Here is a 20,102-nt window from a genome sequence, read left to right on the forward strand (position 1 = left end):
CTCCTACCAGTATGACATGACCCCTAGAGAGGGCACTGGGCCTCCCCCCAGCCTCTCCAGGATGACATGGGTGCTATAGAGCCCTGAGCCTCCTACCAGTATGACATGACCCCTAGAGAGGGCACTGGGCCTCCCACCAGCCTCTCCAGGATGACATGGGTGCTATAGAGCCCTGAGCCTCCTACCAGTATGACATGACCCCCTAGAGAGGGCACTGGGCCTCCCCCCAGCCTCTCCAGGATGACACGGCCGCTAGAAAGCACTGGGCCTCCCCCCAGCACGACATGGGCACTATACAGTACTGAGCCTCCTGCCAGCATCTCCAGCATGATATAGCCACTACAGAGAGCACTGGGCCTTTCACTTAAGAGATGGCAGCGGTCACCAGCACTAGCTACACACACGACTCCCCATGCAGCCGCCATTGAGACCACGCCGCGACAGTAGAGAAGCTATTGCTAGAAGGCCCTGGCCACACACGCTGGTCGCTACTTCATATGCGACCGGGTGATTTCTGCTATCGGCTCCATAACGCCCGCAAACTCCGTGCAATCACGTCACAAAGAAACTACGTCAGAGAGCTCACAGCTCATCCCCTGAATCTTAAAATGGCGCCAACTCGATCTGTAATGGCGGACAAAGCTCCTCTCCCCGGCACCCAGTCACGCCCACGCAATGAGTCACTCCCACTGTTCCTGTAGGACTATGTTACAAGGAAGCCGTCGCTTTAGTGTAAATGGAGCTCCCACCACAGCCTGCTCACACAGGCTTAATTTCTGTTTCATTCTAACCACCAGCCAATTCATCGCTGTATGGGTTTAGCAGACACACCTAAGAACTAGCACCCCTGTGGTACTTAAAATGGTACAGTCCACCTTGTTGCATAATTGATGAGGAGGGAGGGGCCGTCTATGCTATATAAGAGCGGGGCGGGCGTAGTTTCGTTCTTCGAATTGCTGGATCTTTCTCTGTCGTGTCGCACAGATAACATACGGTAAGGAGCGTGGCGGGCTCAGGGCTAGCGGCACCTTTCTCCACATGCGTGCTCTCCTGCTTAGCTGGAGTCGTGGTGCTTTTCGCATAGCCTTCTGAATGCCCGGACTATTTCTGGTAGACTCACTTGTGAGCGTGGCTTCCTTGTGCTCTTTGTCTTTCCCTGCTTCCTGTTCGGCGGCGCCATTTTGAGTGCTGTTGGCGCGCGCTGCTCGGCGGCCGCCATTTTCTAGTCAGTCTTTAGCTTGTGTAACCCTGACTGTTGTGTCTCTCTAGAGCTCGTCATCATGTCTTCAGATGAAGGAAAGCTTTTTATCGGCGGTCTGAGCTTCGACACCGACGAACAGAACCTGGAGCAGGTGTTCAGCAAGTACGGCCAGGTGGCTGAGGGTGAGTAATGGCGCTTCCCGTGCCCTGGCAGCAGGCTTGTCTACCTTCCCCCTACATAGGGGCAGCTCTGGCACCAGAAGGGGTGTTTTTTTTTGTCTCTATCAGTTTTAGCATGTTACAATGTCCTCACCAATCCTCCGTTGTTGTAGCGAGACTAACTTTAGTGGTAAAGCGCCCATGAGAACAGGGTTTTCCCTTGGTAACCAGTTATTGTAATGCTGACTTGTAGCGACCCCTGAAGGCTGCCAGTAGTACTGTATAATCAGTGGTTTATATCTTATTGAGATTAGTAAGGTGAGCACATGCACTTGTTTATCTATCGCCACCCTTCTGTTCCAGTAAAACCACAGCTCTGGCTATAAAGGAAGATTGATAACAAGTTAGGTGAATGGTGCTTGGGGCTGACAAACTACCTTTAACTGCTAGAGCCAGCATGTAGGGCATGGGGCTGTAGTGTGGCTTTGTCACCATCTCACACTAGACAGGATGTGGTATAGAGTTAAACTTTGCAAGGTCGGCAGTCTTCAGATGTCAAATGATCAGGTTTTTCTCTAGATTTCCTGTATAACAAAAAATCACAATGAAAATAAAGTGTAACCACTTTTCGTAATACTTAGACTGCATGCTCGTTACTCTGCACATGAAAGGGTGTTTCTATTTATCGCTGAGATGGGATTATGCTATTAACCCTTTATTTTGGTATCGTTGGTTCTAGTAACGGATGTTTCTATTTTCTATGATGAGTAGCTAATTCATTTATTCCTTTAGTGGTGGTTGTGAAGGACCGTGAGACCAAGAGATCTAGGGGCTTTGGGTTTGTTACATTTGAAAATCCAGAAGATGCAAAAGATGCCATGGAAGCAATGAATGGAAAGGTGAGATTTGTTTCTAAATGTGTGATAAATTGCATTTATAGCCACAAGTATACTTCAAGTGGTTTGTCTGATCTTAAATGAAGTCTGCAGTCAGTGTATGTAAAATTCATACGCCTGATCAGAACCCTCTTCTGGGTGCAGCCCACTGGACGGCTGCGTCACTAGACAGGAAGCAGCCTCGCCCCATGCAATATAGTGAGGCTGTGTCCACTAGACTGGTTCTTCCCCAGAGTATGCATAACACATTGCTGTTTCCCACTCAAACAAATGGCAAATTGTCAGTGCATATATTGGTTGATTTATAAGTCTGCAGTCACACAGACTTCAGTTTCCACCGGACAAACCCCATTAATGTGAAATCACTTGAGGTCCCATTACTGGGATTTTCTCTAATCTCAAGTACAGGATCTCTTCCGTACTTTCAATAGTTATTTACTTGGTTCTGTATATGGAAATGCCATTGGGATGTGTGTGGGGGTTTTTTGTGCAAAAATACAAGATTTAGGGCTACGTGACTTTAGAAATTTTAGATCCTGTTGAGGCACATAAAAATCCAATATCTATGTATTTTCCCCCTGGTCAAAGTACAGCTCTAAACTGGTCAGACAAGTTGCGCAAATGTTTCTCCTAGTACAACGAATGTGATGTTTAAAGTGAACCTGTCAGGATTTTGCCAAGTTTACAGGTTGGTGCTGTTAGGCCATGTTCACAATTTCAATATTTGGTCAGTATTTTACATGGGTATTTGTAAACTAAAAACCAGGAGTGAGAAACGCAGCACCCTTCTGCATTTATCGCTATTACACTTTTTACATTTTCCACTCTTTTTGTCTTATAGATACTGAAGTCAAATACTGAACGTGTGAACTTGACCTAACTGATTAAAATTATACCTGTGGTGATGAAATGTCTTGTGGTTTTTGCATAATCTGTGTTTAAGTTTTGCATTAATGAGATGCTTGTGCTCTGCGGTGAGATAGTGGCTCCCCTTCCCCCTCATGATGTGGCCTCATTTTGGACTTAAATGATGGGTGACCAGCCTCCTATCTTAAATACTGTGCTTGCACAGTTAATATTTGTGGCCTTAAATTTTCCAGCAAACTGGCTTTATCGGGCCATAACATCCAGTTTAAAAAGGGGTTGGTCCTAGTAGTGAACGACCCCTATGAAGACCATGATGTTAGCTGCATAAGCACAGTATCTAAAATGGGAGGCAGGTCACAGAAGGCTTGGTGACCTGTCATTTAAACCAGATTGATGACCGAGTCAGGAGCACAAGAATCTCCAACTCTAAACTGAAAACAGATTAAACAAGAAAAAAAACACAAGATGGATTTCTTCAACCCAGGTATTTTAATCCCATGTAATGGCACCAACTTTTGACAATGCCTTAAGCTAATGCTTAACAAAATCCCAATGACAGGTTTGCTTTAATGGGAACTGGTCACAAGAAAGAAAACTCCTCTTAACCTGCAGATATCAGGTTAAAGGGGTTGTCCGGTCAAAACCATAAATTCTGCAGTCAGTGTGACTTCAGACTTGTGAATCCCTCCCAAGTGCTGCGAGGTTTTGTTGGTTTCAGACCCAGATAAGGACCAATGTGTGAATTATACATACTCCCCTGGCCAGTGGACGTTGCCTCGCTCCATACACTGTTTGCACAGAGGCCTTTTCTAGTGGGGGGGAGGGGGATATGGAGAAAAACCTACAGCGTTGGTGTAAGTGCAGGTGCCAGGCAGTTAAAAGTTGTGCTTTTAACCTGGAGATTAACCCTTATATCTGCAGGTTATTTTTTTTTTTCTGGTGACAGGTTCAATTAAAGTAGCAATATAGCATGGAAACCAGTTGGGCAAGCAAATGGATGTACACTTGAATAGATGGTATAACTTTTTTCAAATATAACTCAATTCTCCATTGTTTTAGTCTGTTGATGGTAGACAGATCCGTGTCGATCAGGCTGGCAAGTCTTCAGGTGATAGGCGTGGAGGTTACAGGGGAGGATCCTCTGGAGGACGAGGATTTTACCGTGGTGGCAGAGGACGTGGTACGTAACTGTAAAAATGGGCACAAGATTAAGATTGTAAGTTTTTAGAACTGCATATCACTAATGCTGCTCTTCCCTAATAGGTGGTGGAGACAGGGGCTATGGAAGTAGCCGTTTTGATAGTGGCAGGAGTGGCGGTTATGGTGGCGGATCTAGAGATTATTATGGAAGGTAAGACATGAGCATTAAACTGACCAAAATCGTATTCACACTTCTCAGCATGTGTTGTGGAGTGCACCTGTAGGGGTTAATTTTTCTCTCAATCCAGCGCTAAGCCTGTTCTAGGCTATAAAGTGAGCATAAATCACTACCTGACACATTCAGCACACCCCAATTAACTGCTGTCACCACTCATCAAACACATGAAGTGATAAGTCCAAAATATTACTGTCAATCAAAAGGTCACTCAAAGGCTATGGATTAAACTATCTCCTCAGCCCCTGCCACCCTCTATACAGTCAACAGGAAGTATTCTGCCTATTACAGACCACTTGCTAAGGGTCCAGGAGCAGAGTTACAATGTTTGATTCTCCTCTGTATTATCCCAGTAGGCACTCCATGGTTGACTTCCTGCAATAAGAGTAGGCAGATGTTATATCCTTTGTGGAAAGGCATTTGGATGCAGCCTTAACTGGTTATTTTACAGATATAACGTGCTTTAAAATTATTTCTCCTTCACAGCATAGTAACATATATTCATTTTTATTTTATTTTTTTTTTATAGTGGAAGGAGTCAAGGGGGATATGGTGACAGATCAGGAGGATCTTACAGAGATGGCTATGACAGCTATGGTAAGTAATTAGGCTAAAGAGTCTGGTTATGATTTAACATCAAGAAAGGCTAAATATCCTGAGTCTCTTGCTACATGGGGCTTCCTGAAACTTGATGCCTTATGGTGCTTTAGTATGCAAATTGTCTCTTCATAGAGGAAGAGGAATAGACTTCTAGTGCCACCTATAGAGGAGGTAGCAATCCTAAAAGTCTGTTGACCCTTTAATGAGCCTTGTCACATGACTTGGGATAAAAGCCAAACGAGAATCTCAATTTGCAGGCACTTTTTCGGGGTACTGCCTCTAGTCCATGCAAAGTAGTCTGCCCAGGATCCTTGGATTTCCAAGAGGAGCATTGCTCAGTCTCCATATCTCTGCATGCTTAATGTGTCACTCTCCACAAGGAGAAATGTTACCCCTTGGATCCTGGTGCTCTATAAGTCATTCTACAGTGGGGTTGGGATTAGCTATCTAGTGCAGGGTGGGTGGGGTTGGTGTAATGTTCTGACATGTGCTTCAAGTGACTTTACAACTGTGCCTACTTCTTGTCCTCAGCTACACACGACTAAAACTCCTGACTCAAGATCCTCCTTCCAGTGGCTGTATTTATAAAGATTTTTGGAGCTTCGCATAACAGTTAATGTTTAGTCAATCTAATTGTGTTCACTTTTATATCAATTTGTTGAATTATCCTTACAGCCTCACTGGTAGTACATGGAACAGTGTATTTTTTTTTAAATTTTTTTTAAGTTGTAACATTAAGACTTTCCTTGGTTCTAATGTTATGATTTTGCTGTTCTATTGGGCTGCTCATGTGGGAGCTCCTTGTTGCTGTTTTAAATTGGCAGACCCATGCCTCGGTGACTTAGTGGTTCCTGCCCAGAGTATAGCTATTGTGTTAGCAGAATTGTTAGTTACTGTGCACACTCTGTTCTGTACCATGATCTTTTTGATAAGTCAAGGGGGACTTGAACCCTAGGACTAATTTTTTTTTTTTTTTTTTTTTTCTTTTTATTTTGAGGATGTCCACTGTGTAGAGGGCAGATCGATTTTATAAGGCTTTTCTCAAATGCCTTGTATTTCCAAATGTGCAGGTGAGCAGCTCTATTACTGCTCATACCATCATGTGACCCCCCCCCCACTTTCCCATAAGTTGACGTGACATCAGAGGTAACTGCAGCCCTGGGTCATGATGGGAATGTGTGGACAGAAATGTTGCTGGTCACAGGCACAAATGCAAGGTATCTGCCCACTACACATTGCAATGGACAACCTCTTTAAGCACATGACTCTGAAAGAATCCTTTAGTATAACAAGGGTAAAGTCAAGGTGCACTGTAAACATTGGCTATACCTTCTTGCTATACCTAAAGCAATCTAACTTCTTAATATCGCAAGAAATTCTTGAATGTTTGTTTATATTTTTTACTGAAAGATACAAATACTGTAATTGGCTAAATTGTATTTTTACTTTCATTTGGCTTCACGAAGCCTATTAAAAGACCATCTGAAAAGAAATGCTGCTCTTGACACTTGCGTTCTGCACAACACTGATTAAGTAGATGTCATCCAATTAGGTTGTGTGGTTGCTATTGCATTCTAGTTGTATGGAGGTTTCTTCATCATGATTAGAAAACTTTGCCCTTAAGCAAACCTGTCATCAGGATTTTGCCAAGTAAACCTGGAAATGCCTGTAGCTTACTTGGCAAAATCCTGACAATAGGTTCACTTTAAAGTTGAATCTGTGCAGGAGATGTCAAAGTGAGGAGAGTTTGTATGGGACATCTCATAACAGGATGAAGTTGTGTGAAGGACACTAGGTCCTTTAAAGTGGTTTCTCCATGAATAGAAAAATGTAAATGACTAAAGGAAATGCCATTTATAAACTTAATTTATCAAATCACAATTTTTCTTCTATAGGTAATCACTATAGAATTAAAATGGCTCATTACAGCTAGTTTCAGACTAGTATATTTTCCATACAGTGCCACTAAGCCCCGCCCCCTGTCGGCTCTCTGCCCACCCCATCCGGTCATCGCCGCCTACTATCGCACACGGCTGCATGCGATCTGCGCACCTTATCTTTAGCATAGGGTGCCCAGACCGTGAACTGGCCATGCGCTAGTAGGATTTTAGTGTGCGCTGTGCACTTTTGAAGGTGCGCGGAGCGTGCCAAAATGCAACATGGTACGTTCGGCGCACCTTCAAAAGTGTGCAGCGCATGCTAAAATCCTACTAGCGCACGGTCTGCACACCCTATGCTAAAGATAGGGTGCGCAGATAATAGGCGGCGATGACCGGATGGGGTGGGACAGATGTGCTCATGTGCAGTAGGAAGCGCCTTTTGTTGTGACATGGGAATGCTTACATTGTTTAGACAGACACACAGAAGTTTGAACGGCCTCCACCTCGTGTTCAACAGAATTAGTAGAGTACATCTTCCTATATCTAAGCGGGCAGAACTTGCCTAACATTCTTGGAGACATGTTTGTCAGTGCAACAAGGTGAAAGCCATGTCAGTAGTGGCTGCATCCCTAAAGGAAGGGTGATCTGTAACTGTATTAGGGGAAAGGCAAAAAATGTATATAAACAAACTCCATCACTGGAGAACCCTTAAGAGATCTTGCCTGTGTCCGAAGTGGTGATTTACTGTAACATTCCTTGATTGGCTCATTTGTATGGGCTGAAATCTTTAGCCACTAGGCTACGTTACTTTGCTCTGCCAATCGCAGTCTGGGTTGAGAATTCAAATAACTATGTGCACCACTTGGAGGAGAGTAAGTTTTTTTTTTTTTTTTTTTTTTTTTTTTTTTTTTTTTTTTGTTCGTTCCCCCCCCCCCCCCCCTTCCAGGCCTAGTGTGGAGTATAAGGGGTTCTAGTAGTAAACCACCCCTTTTAAAAGATTTTCCCACAAGGTTCATTTTAATCCATAGATCTGGGAATATAAAGTTCCACAATTGGATGTTTAACCCCTTCGAGACCAGGCCAATTTTTAAAATTCTGACCAATGTCACTTTGTGGTGATAACTCTGGAATGCTTCAACAAATCCCAATGATTTTGAGACTGTTTTTTTCTTGGCACATTATAATTTATGATAGTGGTAAATTTAGATTGATATATTTTGTTTATTTATAAAAAATATCAAACTTGACAAATGTAAAAAAAAAATTGCAATTTTCAAACTTTGTATGATTATCACTTTAATCCAGATAGTCATACTACAGAAAAACATTAATAAATAACATTTCCCTCATGCCTGCTTTACATCAGCATCATTTTATCCTTTTAGGAGGCTTAATGTAGCAATTTTTCATTTTTTTTCAAGAAAACTTATTTTTTTGAGGGACCTATACAAGTTTAAAGTGACTTTAGGGGTGCTATATATTGGAAAACCCAAACATGATACAATTTTAAAAACTGCACTCCCTGACATACTGAAAACTGCTGTCAGGTAGTTTATTAACCCTTCAGGTGATTTTCTGGAATTAATGCAAAGTGGTATAGCTGGAATGAAAGTGTTTGTTTACCACCTAAATGTCACTAACTTCTGAACCGACCGCTATAGCCGGCAGACTATTCGCTATTCGGCCATGAACTGCTATGGCAAACATCAGGACCACACAATCATGATCTCGGTGTATCAATTAAAGTGCAAGCCCCCACAATCTATTAACCATTTATTTGATGTAGTCACTTGACAGCAGCAACTAAGGGGTTAAACAGATATGGATGGTGCTAACACCGATCATTTGATACAGCAAGTTGTCAGATATAGTGGACAGCCGACAGCTGCTGAATTGTCACCTGTATGGGGATGATATTCCCTTATATCTCAGATCAGTAAATATATGTATTGGCTGTCATGAAGGGTTAGGGTTAAGAAAAATCCTGTGAATTTTTTTAAAAATGTGGCCCTGCTATATATACTGTGTAATGGCTGTCTGACCGTACATGGACATGGTCTGATCAGATCACTGCTCCTGGGCAGGAGAGGATGCAATAAGTGCAGACATTACAACAGGGGATCACTGCTAATTATGGGAGGCAAAACATTGTTTAAAAAGTAGTAAAATGCTTCCAAGAATCAGCTGTGATCCCCTGCTGTAATGTCTGTTTAGAGGACTTGTTGTATGATCTGACCTGTTCCTGCACGGTTAGACAGTCTAAGCATAGTTAAAGGATCTGGGTTAGAGTTTGAAACCCAATAGTAAGATAGGTACTCTAGCAATATTTGAGTATTATCGCCAGACTTCATGAACGGTGGACTCAGTGGTTTTCTATGTTTTTAGATGGTGGACAGCGGGGTTCCTTAATGCCCACCTAAATGTTAAGCTTTTCTAGCTCTGATGTCACTCGAACATCAAGGTGTTATCTTGGAATAACACGCAAGAACATCCTTTCAAAGTGAGGGACAAGAAGGGTAGTGGGATCTTACTCTGCTTTCTAGAATCTCCAATCTCAAAATCTGGAATAATGTATAACCGCATTCACATCAGTAATCTGTGGTGGGTGTGGTTGGTTTTACAGAGTTCATGAGTATGGAGGGCTGTATGTTTTAGTCCTCGTGGTTTTTCCTACTGATAAAACTGTAGTGTGTTTTTGATTAAAAAACACTACAGTAAGTTTTCTTGTGGGAATTGGTTTTATGCTGCCTTCATATTGGGTGGCAAAAACCTGGTGACAGTCCTTATTTTCCAATTTATTTTTACTTGCTGCTTTTCTAGGACATTTGTATGAATTTGAGTTTCATTTCATCAGTATCTTCCACATTAATGAGTGTTCAAAATCTGGTTTGTTAATGCTGTTCCTAGGAGTCTGCTGTAAAATTTCATGTGACACTAAGTGTTGTTTTTTTTTTGTTTTTTTTTTAACTTGTCATGTATGGTTGTGGGAAGCTAAACATGCACGATCTTCTAACCATGAAAGTTTAGAAGCAAGAATGACAAAGGTTTTCTTCGTAAAATTGCAGTTTATGGTAATGAGTCCTCCCTATAAATGAGCAAAACCTGGGATTTCCCTTACCAATAAACTTTAAAAATGCTGTCAGCACATATCTGACACAATTTACTAATGCTGTCGGGGCACAATTGCCAAGGCAGACATGGGTATGGTGCACATTCCCTGTGTTTGCCACTGGATATGGCATGTGCAAACCTAAAGCTGCCAGAAAGGTCCTTGTTTCCAGATATGACTCATATGCTCTCCCGAGAACTTACCGTAACTGGGCATGAGCCTAGGATTTCAAATTACTTTGTCATGGTGAGCTTTGCATATGGCTCATTTATCTGGCTGAATATTGAGCCAGGCTTCTAGGAAAGTGGCATTCATGGATTGGACTAGTATTAAAGCCTATGTGAATTAAGAGAATGGGTTACCACTAATCTTTTGCTACAGATATGGAATTCAGGTTCTTTAGAGGGTGGGATTAAATGTCCATACAAATCTGTTGCCTTGAGAATCTCCTGCTAGAATACAGACTCTGCAATGTCCTTGGAGAAGTCAAGTGTTGTGCATCCTGTGAAGCCTGCCGAAAGCTGCTCTTGGCTAGTTCAGTTGTCGAATTAGTCCGGTATTTTGAGGTAACTCTTTTGCTCATGTCCACATCCCTCTTGAGTTCATGATGTGCCTGTGAAACGTCCAAATAGCTTTAATTATACAATATCCGGTACAACTGTGCTATTTGTCATTGACGACAATGTCTGGAAATCCGATGGTTTGCCTACTTAAGATTACCCAGAAAAATACTGGCAAATGCCTTGTTACCAAGACCTTTTTTTTTTTTTTTTTTTTTTTTTTTTGCCTTCAATCCTTCACTTTATGTGCATATATAGCTATATTTTATCCCCCCCCCTCTACTTCCCCAATCACTGTTGGACATGGCCATTCTGTAGGCTACAGTCAAAATATAAGGGCCCACTTGTAAGAATGTATTTATCTATCTTTGGTTCCCCTCCAAGCTCACCAAATTTATGTATTTTGTTTTCCAGGTTGAAGCTGATCTTCAATTGTAATTGAGAAGTATCACTGTTGGTTTGCATGCTAGCTCTACATAACAAAGTTTTCAAGTGTAAATTCCAGGTATGTGTCATTTTTATATTTTGTGATCTACTAACCTGTCAGTTTAGGGCTGTGGGACAGAATTTCTAGCTTTTATTGCAAAACACTTCCAAGGCATTTGGATGTCTTAAAGGGAACCTGTCACCACTTTTTTTTGGGCTACCAGGTAAAAATATTCAGTTTAGTGTCACCTATGCATTACACAAGTACTTTTGATGCCCCTTGACTCCCCACGTATGTTCCCTAAATGCAGTTTTTATTCCTCACGTGCCAAATTTAAGAGTATGTGCACACATTGTGGATTTTTCTGCACAGACTTGGCTAAATCCGCAGGTAAAATGACGTGTTTTAACTGTGGATTTTGTGCTGATTTCAACCTGCATTTTTACACCTGCATGGCAACTCACCAGCGATCCCGACAACAATATGAACTTGTCAGGATCGCTGGTGAGCTGCCAAACAGCTTAACCAGAGATCAGGACAGCGACACGCGGGTAACAAGCGACGCACGTCGCTTAGTTACCCGCAGTGTACGTTGGATACCAGTGTGCTGGTGCAGGGAGCTGGCGCATAGAAACCCGATGTTTACCTTGGTTACCAGCTCACTGATCTCTGGTCTTCTGCCTGCCACGCAGCGAAGCGTGCTGGCCAGCGGGAGACTAGCAATCAAAATGTCCTGGCCATTTGAGGATGATCAGCGATACCTGGCAGGGGGGCCAGTCGCTGATAAGTCACACACAGTGATATCGCTGTTGCGTCAGAAAACTTGTGACTCAGCAGCGATCTCGCTAGCAAGATCGCTGTGTGTGATGGGGGCTTAAATTGAATGTTTTTACCTGGTAGTCCAATAAAGTGGTGGCAGGTTCCCTTTAAGACTATTTTGAACAAAATTGGAGCATACTGTCCATAGGACTTAAAGAAAAAGTTGTTTAGTGTTCTACTCCTTTATTAAAATGTTAATTGTTTTCTTTTTATCCCTAGGATCATCAGATGAATTTAATGGCGGTCTGTTTAATAAAGCTTTAATTGCATTCAAATTTGGTTTGTGCTTACTGTAGATAGCACCTCTCCAAGAAGACTGCAAACTGTGTAAATGCTGGGAATTTGTGCCATATCAAGTGTGGTTGATTTGCAGCTTAAAAAAATAAGGTTAGAAGGGCTCCGTTCTACCTTAGGCTTTTTGTTCACTGCAGTACAACTGTAATGTGAATGCCCCATCAAGTCTATCCAAACCACATCCCAACTAGACATAACACATCTTGAGCTTTAACACCCTTCCTCAACATGGCGACTTTCTCAACGCTTTAATTTTTTTCATTTACTTTTTTCCAAGAGCCATACTGTACTTCATGATGGTGGCAAATGTAACCCCTTAACTCCCAGAGCTGTTTTCATTTTTTCCCTTTCCAGAGCTATAACTTTTTTTATTTTTCCATCAATATGGCCATTTGAGAGCTTATTTTTTTTTTTTGCGGGACGAGTTGTACTTTTGAACGACACCATTGGATTTACCATGTCGTGTATTTGAAAATGGGGGGGGGGAAGTGCAATTCCACACTTGTTTTTTGCTTTGGCTTTTTTCCTAGGTTCACTAAATGCTAAAACTGACCTGCCATTGTGATTCTCCAGGTCATTGAGTTCATAGACACCAAACATGTCTAGATTCTCTTTTATCTAAGCGGTGAGAAAAATTCCAAAGCTTGCTTAAAAAAAAAGCGCACTTTTCCAAGACATGTAGCATCTACAGTTTTTGTGATCTGGGGTCAGGTGGGGGCTTTTTTTTTTTTTTTAGTATTTTGATTGGGGCAAAAGGGGTGATTTGAACTCTTTAGTATTTTTATTTTTTAAAAATTTTTTTTAACTTTTGGTATGCTTCAATAGCCTCCATGGGAGACTATAAGCATGCCATACTTGATCTACTCTGCTACATATGGGCAATGAGCAGATCACCCATATGTAAAAGATATACTGCATTGCTATGAGTGCCAACCATCAGGTGGCGCTCATAGCAATGTGCCTGCAACAACCATAGAGGTCTCTGAGACCTCTGGTTGTCAAGGCAAACTTTTTCACAAGGGGGGGGGGGGGGACCTACAGTGTTAAACTTCAGAGTATACTGATGCCCTATTTGTAAAGGAAAACTGTTTAGATGCAAAGCTCTGATGGGAAGGGACACCTTGACTTTTGGCGTTCAAAATTATCTGGAACAGATTGTGGATGTCACATCTCGAAGAGCCCCTGATGTCGAAGGGTTTCTACTGCTTTGGCACATGTGACACTTTACTAAACAACACCTCTTGAGGAATTCATCTAGGGCTGTAGTGGGCATTTGTAACTCTTGGGTGATTTATAAAATTGTAGAATATTAGACTGAGTAAATGGAATATCACTTTATTCCCTTGCCCCCCTCCCATTTTAATTTTCAGAATAGGAGAAATTGCAGAGTTTATTTTCGGTTAGCCCATTGGTGACTGAGACAATTTTGCCCTTCACCCCAAAGCCTGTTACCTTTCTGACCAGGCCAATTTTTTACAAATAAGATCCGTGTCATTTTATGGTAAAACTCAATACTTAAATGGATACCACTGACTCTGAGATTGCTTTCACGGGCCATATTGTACTTCGTAATAGTGGTAACATTTCTGTGACTTTTGTTTACTTGTTGAAAATGATTAAATCTTGCAATTTTCAAACTAAATATACAATGCCCTTAAATCAGTCATCACACAAAATAGTTAACTTCTAATGTCCACTTTACAAAATTTTCCCGGTGGAAACACTTTTTCACTTACCCCTCAAGGTACTCAAGTGTATTAACCCTTCAGGTACTACATTAAAATCTCTGGAATGTGGAAGGGGGAAAAAATAAACTTAAATTTTCCTTTAGACTTTTTTTTTTTTTTTTTTTTTTTTGGGGTGGGGGGACTTTTGCAAGGGTAACAGGAGAAAATGGAACAATACATTTTCTTGTGCTACTTCTCTTGCACATGCTGATACCCCATATGTGGGGGGAAAACGACAGTTTGGGTGCATGGCTTGGAAGAGAAGAGCGTCATTTTGACTTTTGGAATGCAAAATTTCCTGGAATAATTAGTGGATGCCACGGTTGTGTTGGAAGAGCCCCCCTTATGATTTGCCTCAACCGTGGAAATCTCACAAATGACACAATTTTGTAAACTATACTCCTTAGGGAACTTATCTGTGTATTGAGCAACCTGAACCCACAGGTGATTCACAGAAGTTTGTTATGCCACTAAACAAAAAATCAAATTTTTCCCACAAATCTTTTAGCTACAAATTTTGCGTTTTCACAAGCAAAAAAGGAGAAAATGGGCTCCAAAGTTTGTTGTGCAATTTCTCATGCGTTCATTGAGACTACTTTTGAGGCACAGTGGAAAGTAGCATCATCTTACAGTGCAGAGTTTGCTGCACTTGTTACATTGGCAGAGCCCCTGAGGTGCCAGAAAAGCAGAATTCCCCCACCCATTAGTGGCCCCATTTTACCAATTAAACCTCAATGTGTTCTAAGGGTGCAGTGACTATTGCCACCAGAGGTGTCAGACTTTTATAACATTGTGCAGTGAAGAAAAAAATAACTTTTTTTTTTTTCTCGTTTGCCTTATTGGGGGACACAGACCATGGGTGTATGCTGCTGCCACTAGGAGGCTGACACTATGCACAAAAAAGGTTAGCTCCTCTGCAGTGTACACCCCACCGACCAGCAGGAAATTCCTTAGTTTTAGCTTAGTGTCAGTAGGAGGTGGACACGGGTCTTTCATTAGACCCATATCTACCTCAGCGTGCGTCGTTTCCTTTCAGCCTGTCCCCCAACCTTCCGGCACTGCCTCAGTGACTGTCCGTCAGTATGTCTAATTCTAAGTCTGACCGCTCTCGTCCTCCTGCCTCCACTTGCACCTTAGTTAAGTACTTTGCGTGCTCTTCTTGCAATCGCAAACTTCCCTCAGGTCAGTCCACCCCCCCCTCTGCCTAGACTGCAGCAATCCGATTCAGCCTGACACCGCCCAGGAGCCATCTACTGCGCTATGTGAGAGTGAACACCCCCCCCCCCCCCCCCCCCCCATTCCTAGCTGGGCTTCGTCTCTCACAATCGGTGGCAGACCTCACCAAGGTGTCTCAGTCCCTAGTAGCAGTTCTCGATAAGTTGCCCCTGGACACTTCTGCAGGGTCCAGCAGGTCTCAAGAGATTCCATGTGAGCCAGCGTTAGTCGTAAAAGACCCAGGCAGGATCTCCAGCCGGATGCCTCGCCTCGTCCCCACTGCATAGTCCTCAGCAGCCTCCTCTCCAGAGTCAGGTGAAGCGTTCTCGGACAGGTCTTCTGAGGGGATTTTAGAGCTGGATTCGGACCAGGATGCGAACATGAAGGTTACGGTGCAGAACCTCATTGCAGCGATTCACCAGACCTTCGAGATTGCTGACCCCCCCCCCCCCCCCCCCCCCCCTGCGTAATCCTCAGATCAGGAGGTTTCGTTCAGATGGGCGGAAACACCCTCCAGGGTATTTCCTTTCCATTCCGAGTTTGGAAAGATTTTTACCAGGGAAAGAGAAGATCCGACCAGACGCTTTCAAAGAGGAAAGCGGCTCTGCGTACTGTACCCGTTTGCTAAAAGAGCTCATGGACAACTGGTCTGCTTCTCCTTCGGTGGACCTGCCTGTGTCCAGACTTTCTAAAAACACGGTTCTCCCGTTTTCAGGCGTGGCGTCCCTAAAGGATTCTAATAGGATTATAGAATCCCTAGCTAAGTCCGCATTCAAAGCGGCTTCAGCGGCGGTATGTCCAATTTTTGCTTCATCTTGGGCAGCAAAGGCCATAGCTACTTGGGCAGAGGATCTTCGTCAGGGCATCCTAGATAAAGCACAACCAGGGGGATTATCTACTTTCTGCTTCTTTGGATGCCGCATCCTGCGCAGTTCAGGCGTCAAGCAACGTGGCAATCCGACGTACAATTTGGCTCAAGGCCTGGCAGGTGGACTTGTCTCCTAAAAAGTCTCTTACTAATCTGCCTTTCCAGGGAGTACGCCTCTTTGGATCCCAATTGGACCAGATCATTAAGAACGCCACCGGAGGCACGAGTTCCCTCCTCCCTCAGTCCAAGCCTCGCAGACCTCCACTAAGGTGTTAGTTTCGACCCTTTCGGGCTTTCCGCCGTTTCAATACAGCGGAGAACCCATCCAACCTACAAAGACCGCAGGCGCGCCAAGACAAAGTTTCCTTCAGGCCCACTCCTTCCTGGCGATCCCACTCTGCCCAGGGCAGACCATCCAGATCTGGACGGTCTACATCGGCATGACCATCGTCGGACTCCCGAGGGTCCCTTCCAATTGGGAGGTCGACTTCTCTTCAGGGACGCCTGGCTGGCCTCAGTAGAGGACGCTTGGGTCAGGGAGGTTGTATCGTTAGGATACAAGATAGTTCGTCTCTCTTCCACGGGATCTTTCCTTCGAATCCTGTCCTCCATAAGATCCAGCCTTGATCCCGGGGTTCTTTACTGCCATCACCTCTCTCAGTTCCGCGGTGACTTTGCCCGTTCCCGACTCGGAGCGGTTCATAGGATTTTATTTGAACCTTTTTGTGGTGCCGAAAAAAGGCGGGGCGGTCCAACCCATCTTGGATCTCAAGCTTCTCAACAAGAGAGTACGCCTTCGCCACTTCCGGATGAGTCGGTTCGTTCGGTAATCGCTTCCATGGAGGAGCAGGAATTCATGTGTTCAATAGGCATCTTGGATGTCTATCTACATGTGCCCATATTCTCCGGACATCAGAAGTTCCTGCGTTTTGCGATTCGCCAGGAACATTACCAGTTCGTCGCGCTCCCCTTCGGTCTCGCCACCGCTCCCAGAGTCTTCACGAAGATCATGGCTGCCCTGATGGCCTTGTTGAGGATCAGAGGTCTCGTTCTTTTTCAGTACCTCGACGATATTCTGATCAAAGCTTCCTCTTTTCCACAGGCTCGCCTGAGTTTGACGATCGTCCTAGACACCCTTTCCAATTTCGGGTGGATCGTCAACAGGAAAAAATCCTGTCTGATTTCTTCTCAAGCGGTCACTCAACTGGTGGTTGACGTCACCTCTTATCCACTTAGGTCGGTCTTTTCTTCCCATTCACTGGCAGATTGTAACAACGGATGCCAGCCTCCTCGGCTGGGGTGCAGTGTTCTGCAGGGACTTGCCTGTCCGGATTCAGACAGACAATGCCACAGCGGTGGCATATGTCAACCGCCAAGGAGGGACACTGAGTGTCTCAGCTCTGGCAGAAGTGTCCAAGATTCTTCATTGGGCAGAGATTTCTGTCCCGACAATTTCCGCGGTACACATTCCCGGCACAGACAACTGGGCCGCCGCGGGTCTCGCGGTGGGAGAGTGGTCCCTACATCCTGAGGTGTTTCATCTGATCTGCTGTCGATGGGGAACCCCGGATGTAGACCTGATGGCGTCTCGCCTCAACAGGAAAGTCCCAGTTTGTTTCCAGGTCTCGAGACCCTCTGGCAGTGGGCGCAGACGCTCTGGCCGTTCCTTGGTCGCAGTTCGAACTCCCCTACCTGTTCCCTCCTCTGCCGCTTCTTCCCAAGCTGTTGAAGATCAAAGCAGAAGGAATTCCAGTCATTCTTATCGCCCCGAATTGGCCCAGAAGGTCATGGTTTGCGGACACTGTCAACCTTCTCGCGGACGCCCCCTGGACGCTTCCAGACAGGGCAGATCTGTCTCAAGGCCCGATTTGCCACCCCAATTCTCGGTCGCTCAATTTAACGGCGTGGTTGTTGAAACCGAGGTTTTAAAACGGGCAGGATTCTCCGAGTAATTCATACCATGATCCGAGCAAGAAAGCAATCATCTTCCAAAATTTATTATCGTACTTGGAAGGCCTATTTCACCTGGTGTGAGGCAAATGACATCGCCCATGGCTTTTCGCTCCCTTCTGTTCTTGCGTTTCTTCGGGCTGGATGCGGGACTTGCCCTCAGTTCTTTGGAGGGTCAAGTTTCGGCGCTGTCCATTTTTTATTTCAGAAGACGTTGGCCTCCCGCCCTCAGGTCAAAACCTTCAGGGCGTGGCTCACACGGCTCTTCTGTACCGAGCGCCCGTGGTTCCATGGGATCTTAATCTGGTTCTTGAGGTTCTGCAAGGTCCTCCTTTTGAACCTCTCAGGGATGTTTCTCTTTCTCTCCTTTCTTGGAAGGTAGCTTTTCTGGTGGCCATCACTTCCATCCGGCGCGTGTCGGAATTGGCGGCTTTCTTGCCGCTCGCCTTTTTTGGTACTTCACCAGGATAAGGTAGTTCTGTGGCCTCCGTCCTCTTTTCTTCCGAAGGTGGTGTCCTTTCACCTCAATGAGGATATTGTTCTGCCGTCCTTCTGTCCGAGTCCAACTCACCCTTGGGAGCGGTCCCTGAACAAGCTGGATCTGGTCAGGGCGATGAGTATCTGTCTAGGACGACTTCCTTGCGAAAGACAGACTCTATTCGTCATTCCAGATGGGGCGCGGAAAGGTCACCCGGCCTCCAAGGCTACTATTGCTCGCTGGATCAGATCGGCAATTTTGGAGGCATACCGGGTTGAGCATCGAGTGGCTCCTCCGGGGATCAGAGCGCACTCTACCCGGGCAGTGGGTGCTTCCTGGGCGGTACGCCACAGAGCTTCCGCGCTGCAGCTTTGCAATGCTGCAACCTGGTCATCGGTTCACACGTTTGTGAAATTCTACAAAGTCCACACCTACGCTTCGGCGGACGCCAGCCTAGGTGGACGGATTTTGCAGGCTGCGGTGGTGAGTCCGCTGGCCTGATGGAAGTTTGTTTCCCATCCCAGGGACTGCTTTGAGACGTCCCATGGTCTCTGTGTCCCCCAATAAGGCGAACGAGAAAACAGGATTTTTGGGTTGCTTACCGTAAAATCTGTTTCTTGGAGCCTACATTGGGGGACACAGAGACCATGAGTGTATGCTGCTGCCACTAGGAGGCTGACACTATGCACAAAAAAAGGTTAGCTCTTCCTCCGCAGTGTACACCCCACCGACCGGCAGGAAATTCCTCAGTTAGTGAGAAAGCAGTAGGAGAAGCAACAGAATAGATTGGTTACAGTTGAGTTGTTCTGTTTTCAATCTATTCTGTTGCTTCTCCTACTGCTTTCTCACTAACTGAGGAATTTCCTGCCGGTCGGTGGGGTGTACACTGCGGAGGAAGAGCTAACCTTTTTTTGTGCATAGTGTCAGCCTCCTTGTGGCAGCAGCATACACTCATGGTCTGTGTCCCCCAATGTAGGCTCCGAGAAACAGATTTTACGGTAAGCAACCCAAAAATCCTGTTTTTTTTTGTTTTTTTTGCCACCAAGATTGTGTGTTGGCCCCAAGTTTTACATTATCACACTGGGAAATGGGTAAAAATGGCAAAAATATTTCACAAATGCTGCTGAATGTAGAAATACCCCATATGTGGCTGTACAGGCCTACTTAGCCATACGGAGAGACTTGAGGGATGGAGCGCTATTTGCCTCCTGGAGCGCAGGTTTTACTAGACTAATTTATGGATTCCATATAAAGAGCCCCGTGTGCTAGAAAAGCGGAATCCCCCCTCAAGTGACCCCATTATGGAAATTATAACCCTTTGGGAAATTGATCTACAGCTGTAGTGATTATGACTCCATGGGTATTTTCCAGAAATGAGCAGCAGTGGATGCTGAGTAAAAATTGCGAACTGCTGTTGTAGGGACTAATACGTTGCAGTCACCAGTATGTTATGCCCACCGCATGCTTCTGGAGACATGCACATGTGTTAGGCAGACTCTCATCACTACAGAAATGCCAAACGTGGGAGCTAAATGGTTTAGACCACACGACTAGCGATGATCGAGTATACTCATTGCTCGGGTGGTCTCCAAGTATTTTGGCGTGCTTGGAGATTTAGTTTGTCGATGCAGCTGCATGATTTGTGGCTGCTTGACAGACTGAATACATGTGTGGAATG

The 20,102-nt window shown here is 44.5% G+C and overlaps 1 protein-coding gene across 2 annotated transcripts; it reads left to right on the plus strand.

Moving 5' to 3' along the window:
• Positions 1 to 835: 835 nt before the first annotated feature.
• On the plus strand, positions 836 to 12,167 carry LOC141050395 (cold-inducible RNA-binding protein B-like). Of its 2 annotated transcripts, XM_073547195.1 has the most exons (8): positions 836 to 994; positions 1,270 to 1,383; positions 2,152 to 2,258; positions 4,182 to 4,302; positions 4,386 to 4,473; positions 5,027 to 5,094; positions 11,061 to 11,151; positions 12,112 to 12,167. In XM_073547195.1, exons 2-7 carry the CDS (start codon positions 1,281 to 1,283, stop codon positions 11,063 to 11,065), a joined length of 492 nt encoding a protein of 163 aa, XP_073403296.1. In that variant the 5' UTR covers positions 836 to 994; positions 1,270 to 1,280; the 3' UTR covers positions 11,066 to 11,151; positions 12,112 to 12,167. The 2 variants fall into 2 exon arrangements, with proteins under 2 accessions (XP_073403296.1, XP_073403295.1); XM_073547194.1 differs by lacking the exons at positions 11,061 to 11,151; positions 12,112 to 12,167 and adding an exon at positions 5,629 to 6,590.
• Positions 12,168 to 20,102: the final 7,935 nt, after the last annotated feature.

This window comes from Dendrobates tinctorius, unplaced genomic scaffold (genome assembly GCF_039654945.1).
Source record: "Dendrobates tinctorius isolate UK_male_01 unplaced genomic scaffold, ASM3965494v1 ptg000011l, whole genome shotgun sequence".
In the NCBI taxonomy this organism is placed as follows: domain Eukaryota; kingdom Metazoa; phylum Chordata; class Amphibia; order Anura; family Dendrobatidae; genus Dendrobates; species Dendrobates tinctorius.

Bases quoted from the DNA above. Each gene is read 5' to 3' on its own strand.
- LOC141050395 (XM_073547194.1), top strand. From the start codon at position 1,281: ATGTCTTCAGATGAAGGAAAGCTTTTTATCGGCGGTCTGAGCTTCGAC. The intron at 1,384-2,151 runs GTGAGTAATGGC...TTATTCCTTTAG, and splicing joins GTACGGCCAGGTGGCTGAGG to TGGTGGTTGTGAAGGACCGT. The intron at 4,303-4,385 runs GTACGTAACTGT...CTTCCCTAATAG, and splicing joins CCGTGGTGGCAGAGGACGTG to GTGGTGGAGACAGGGGCTAT.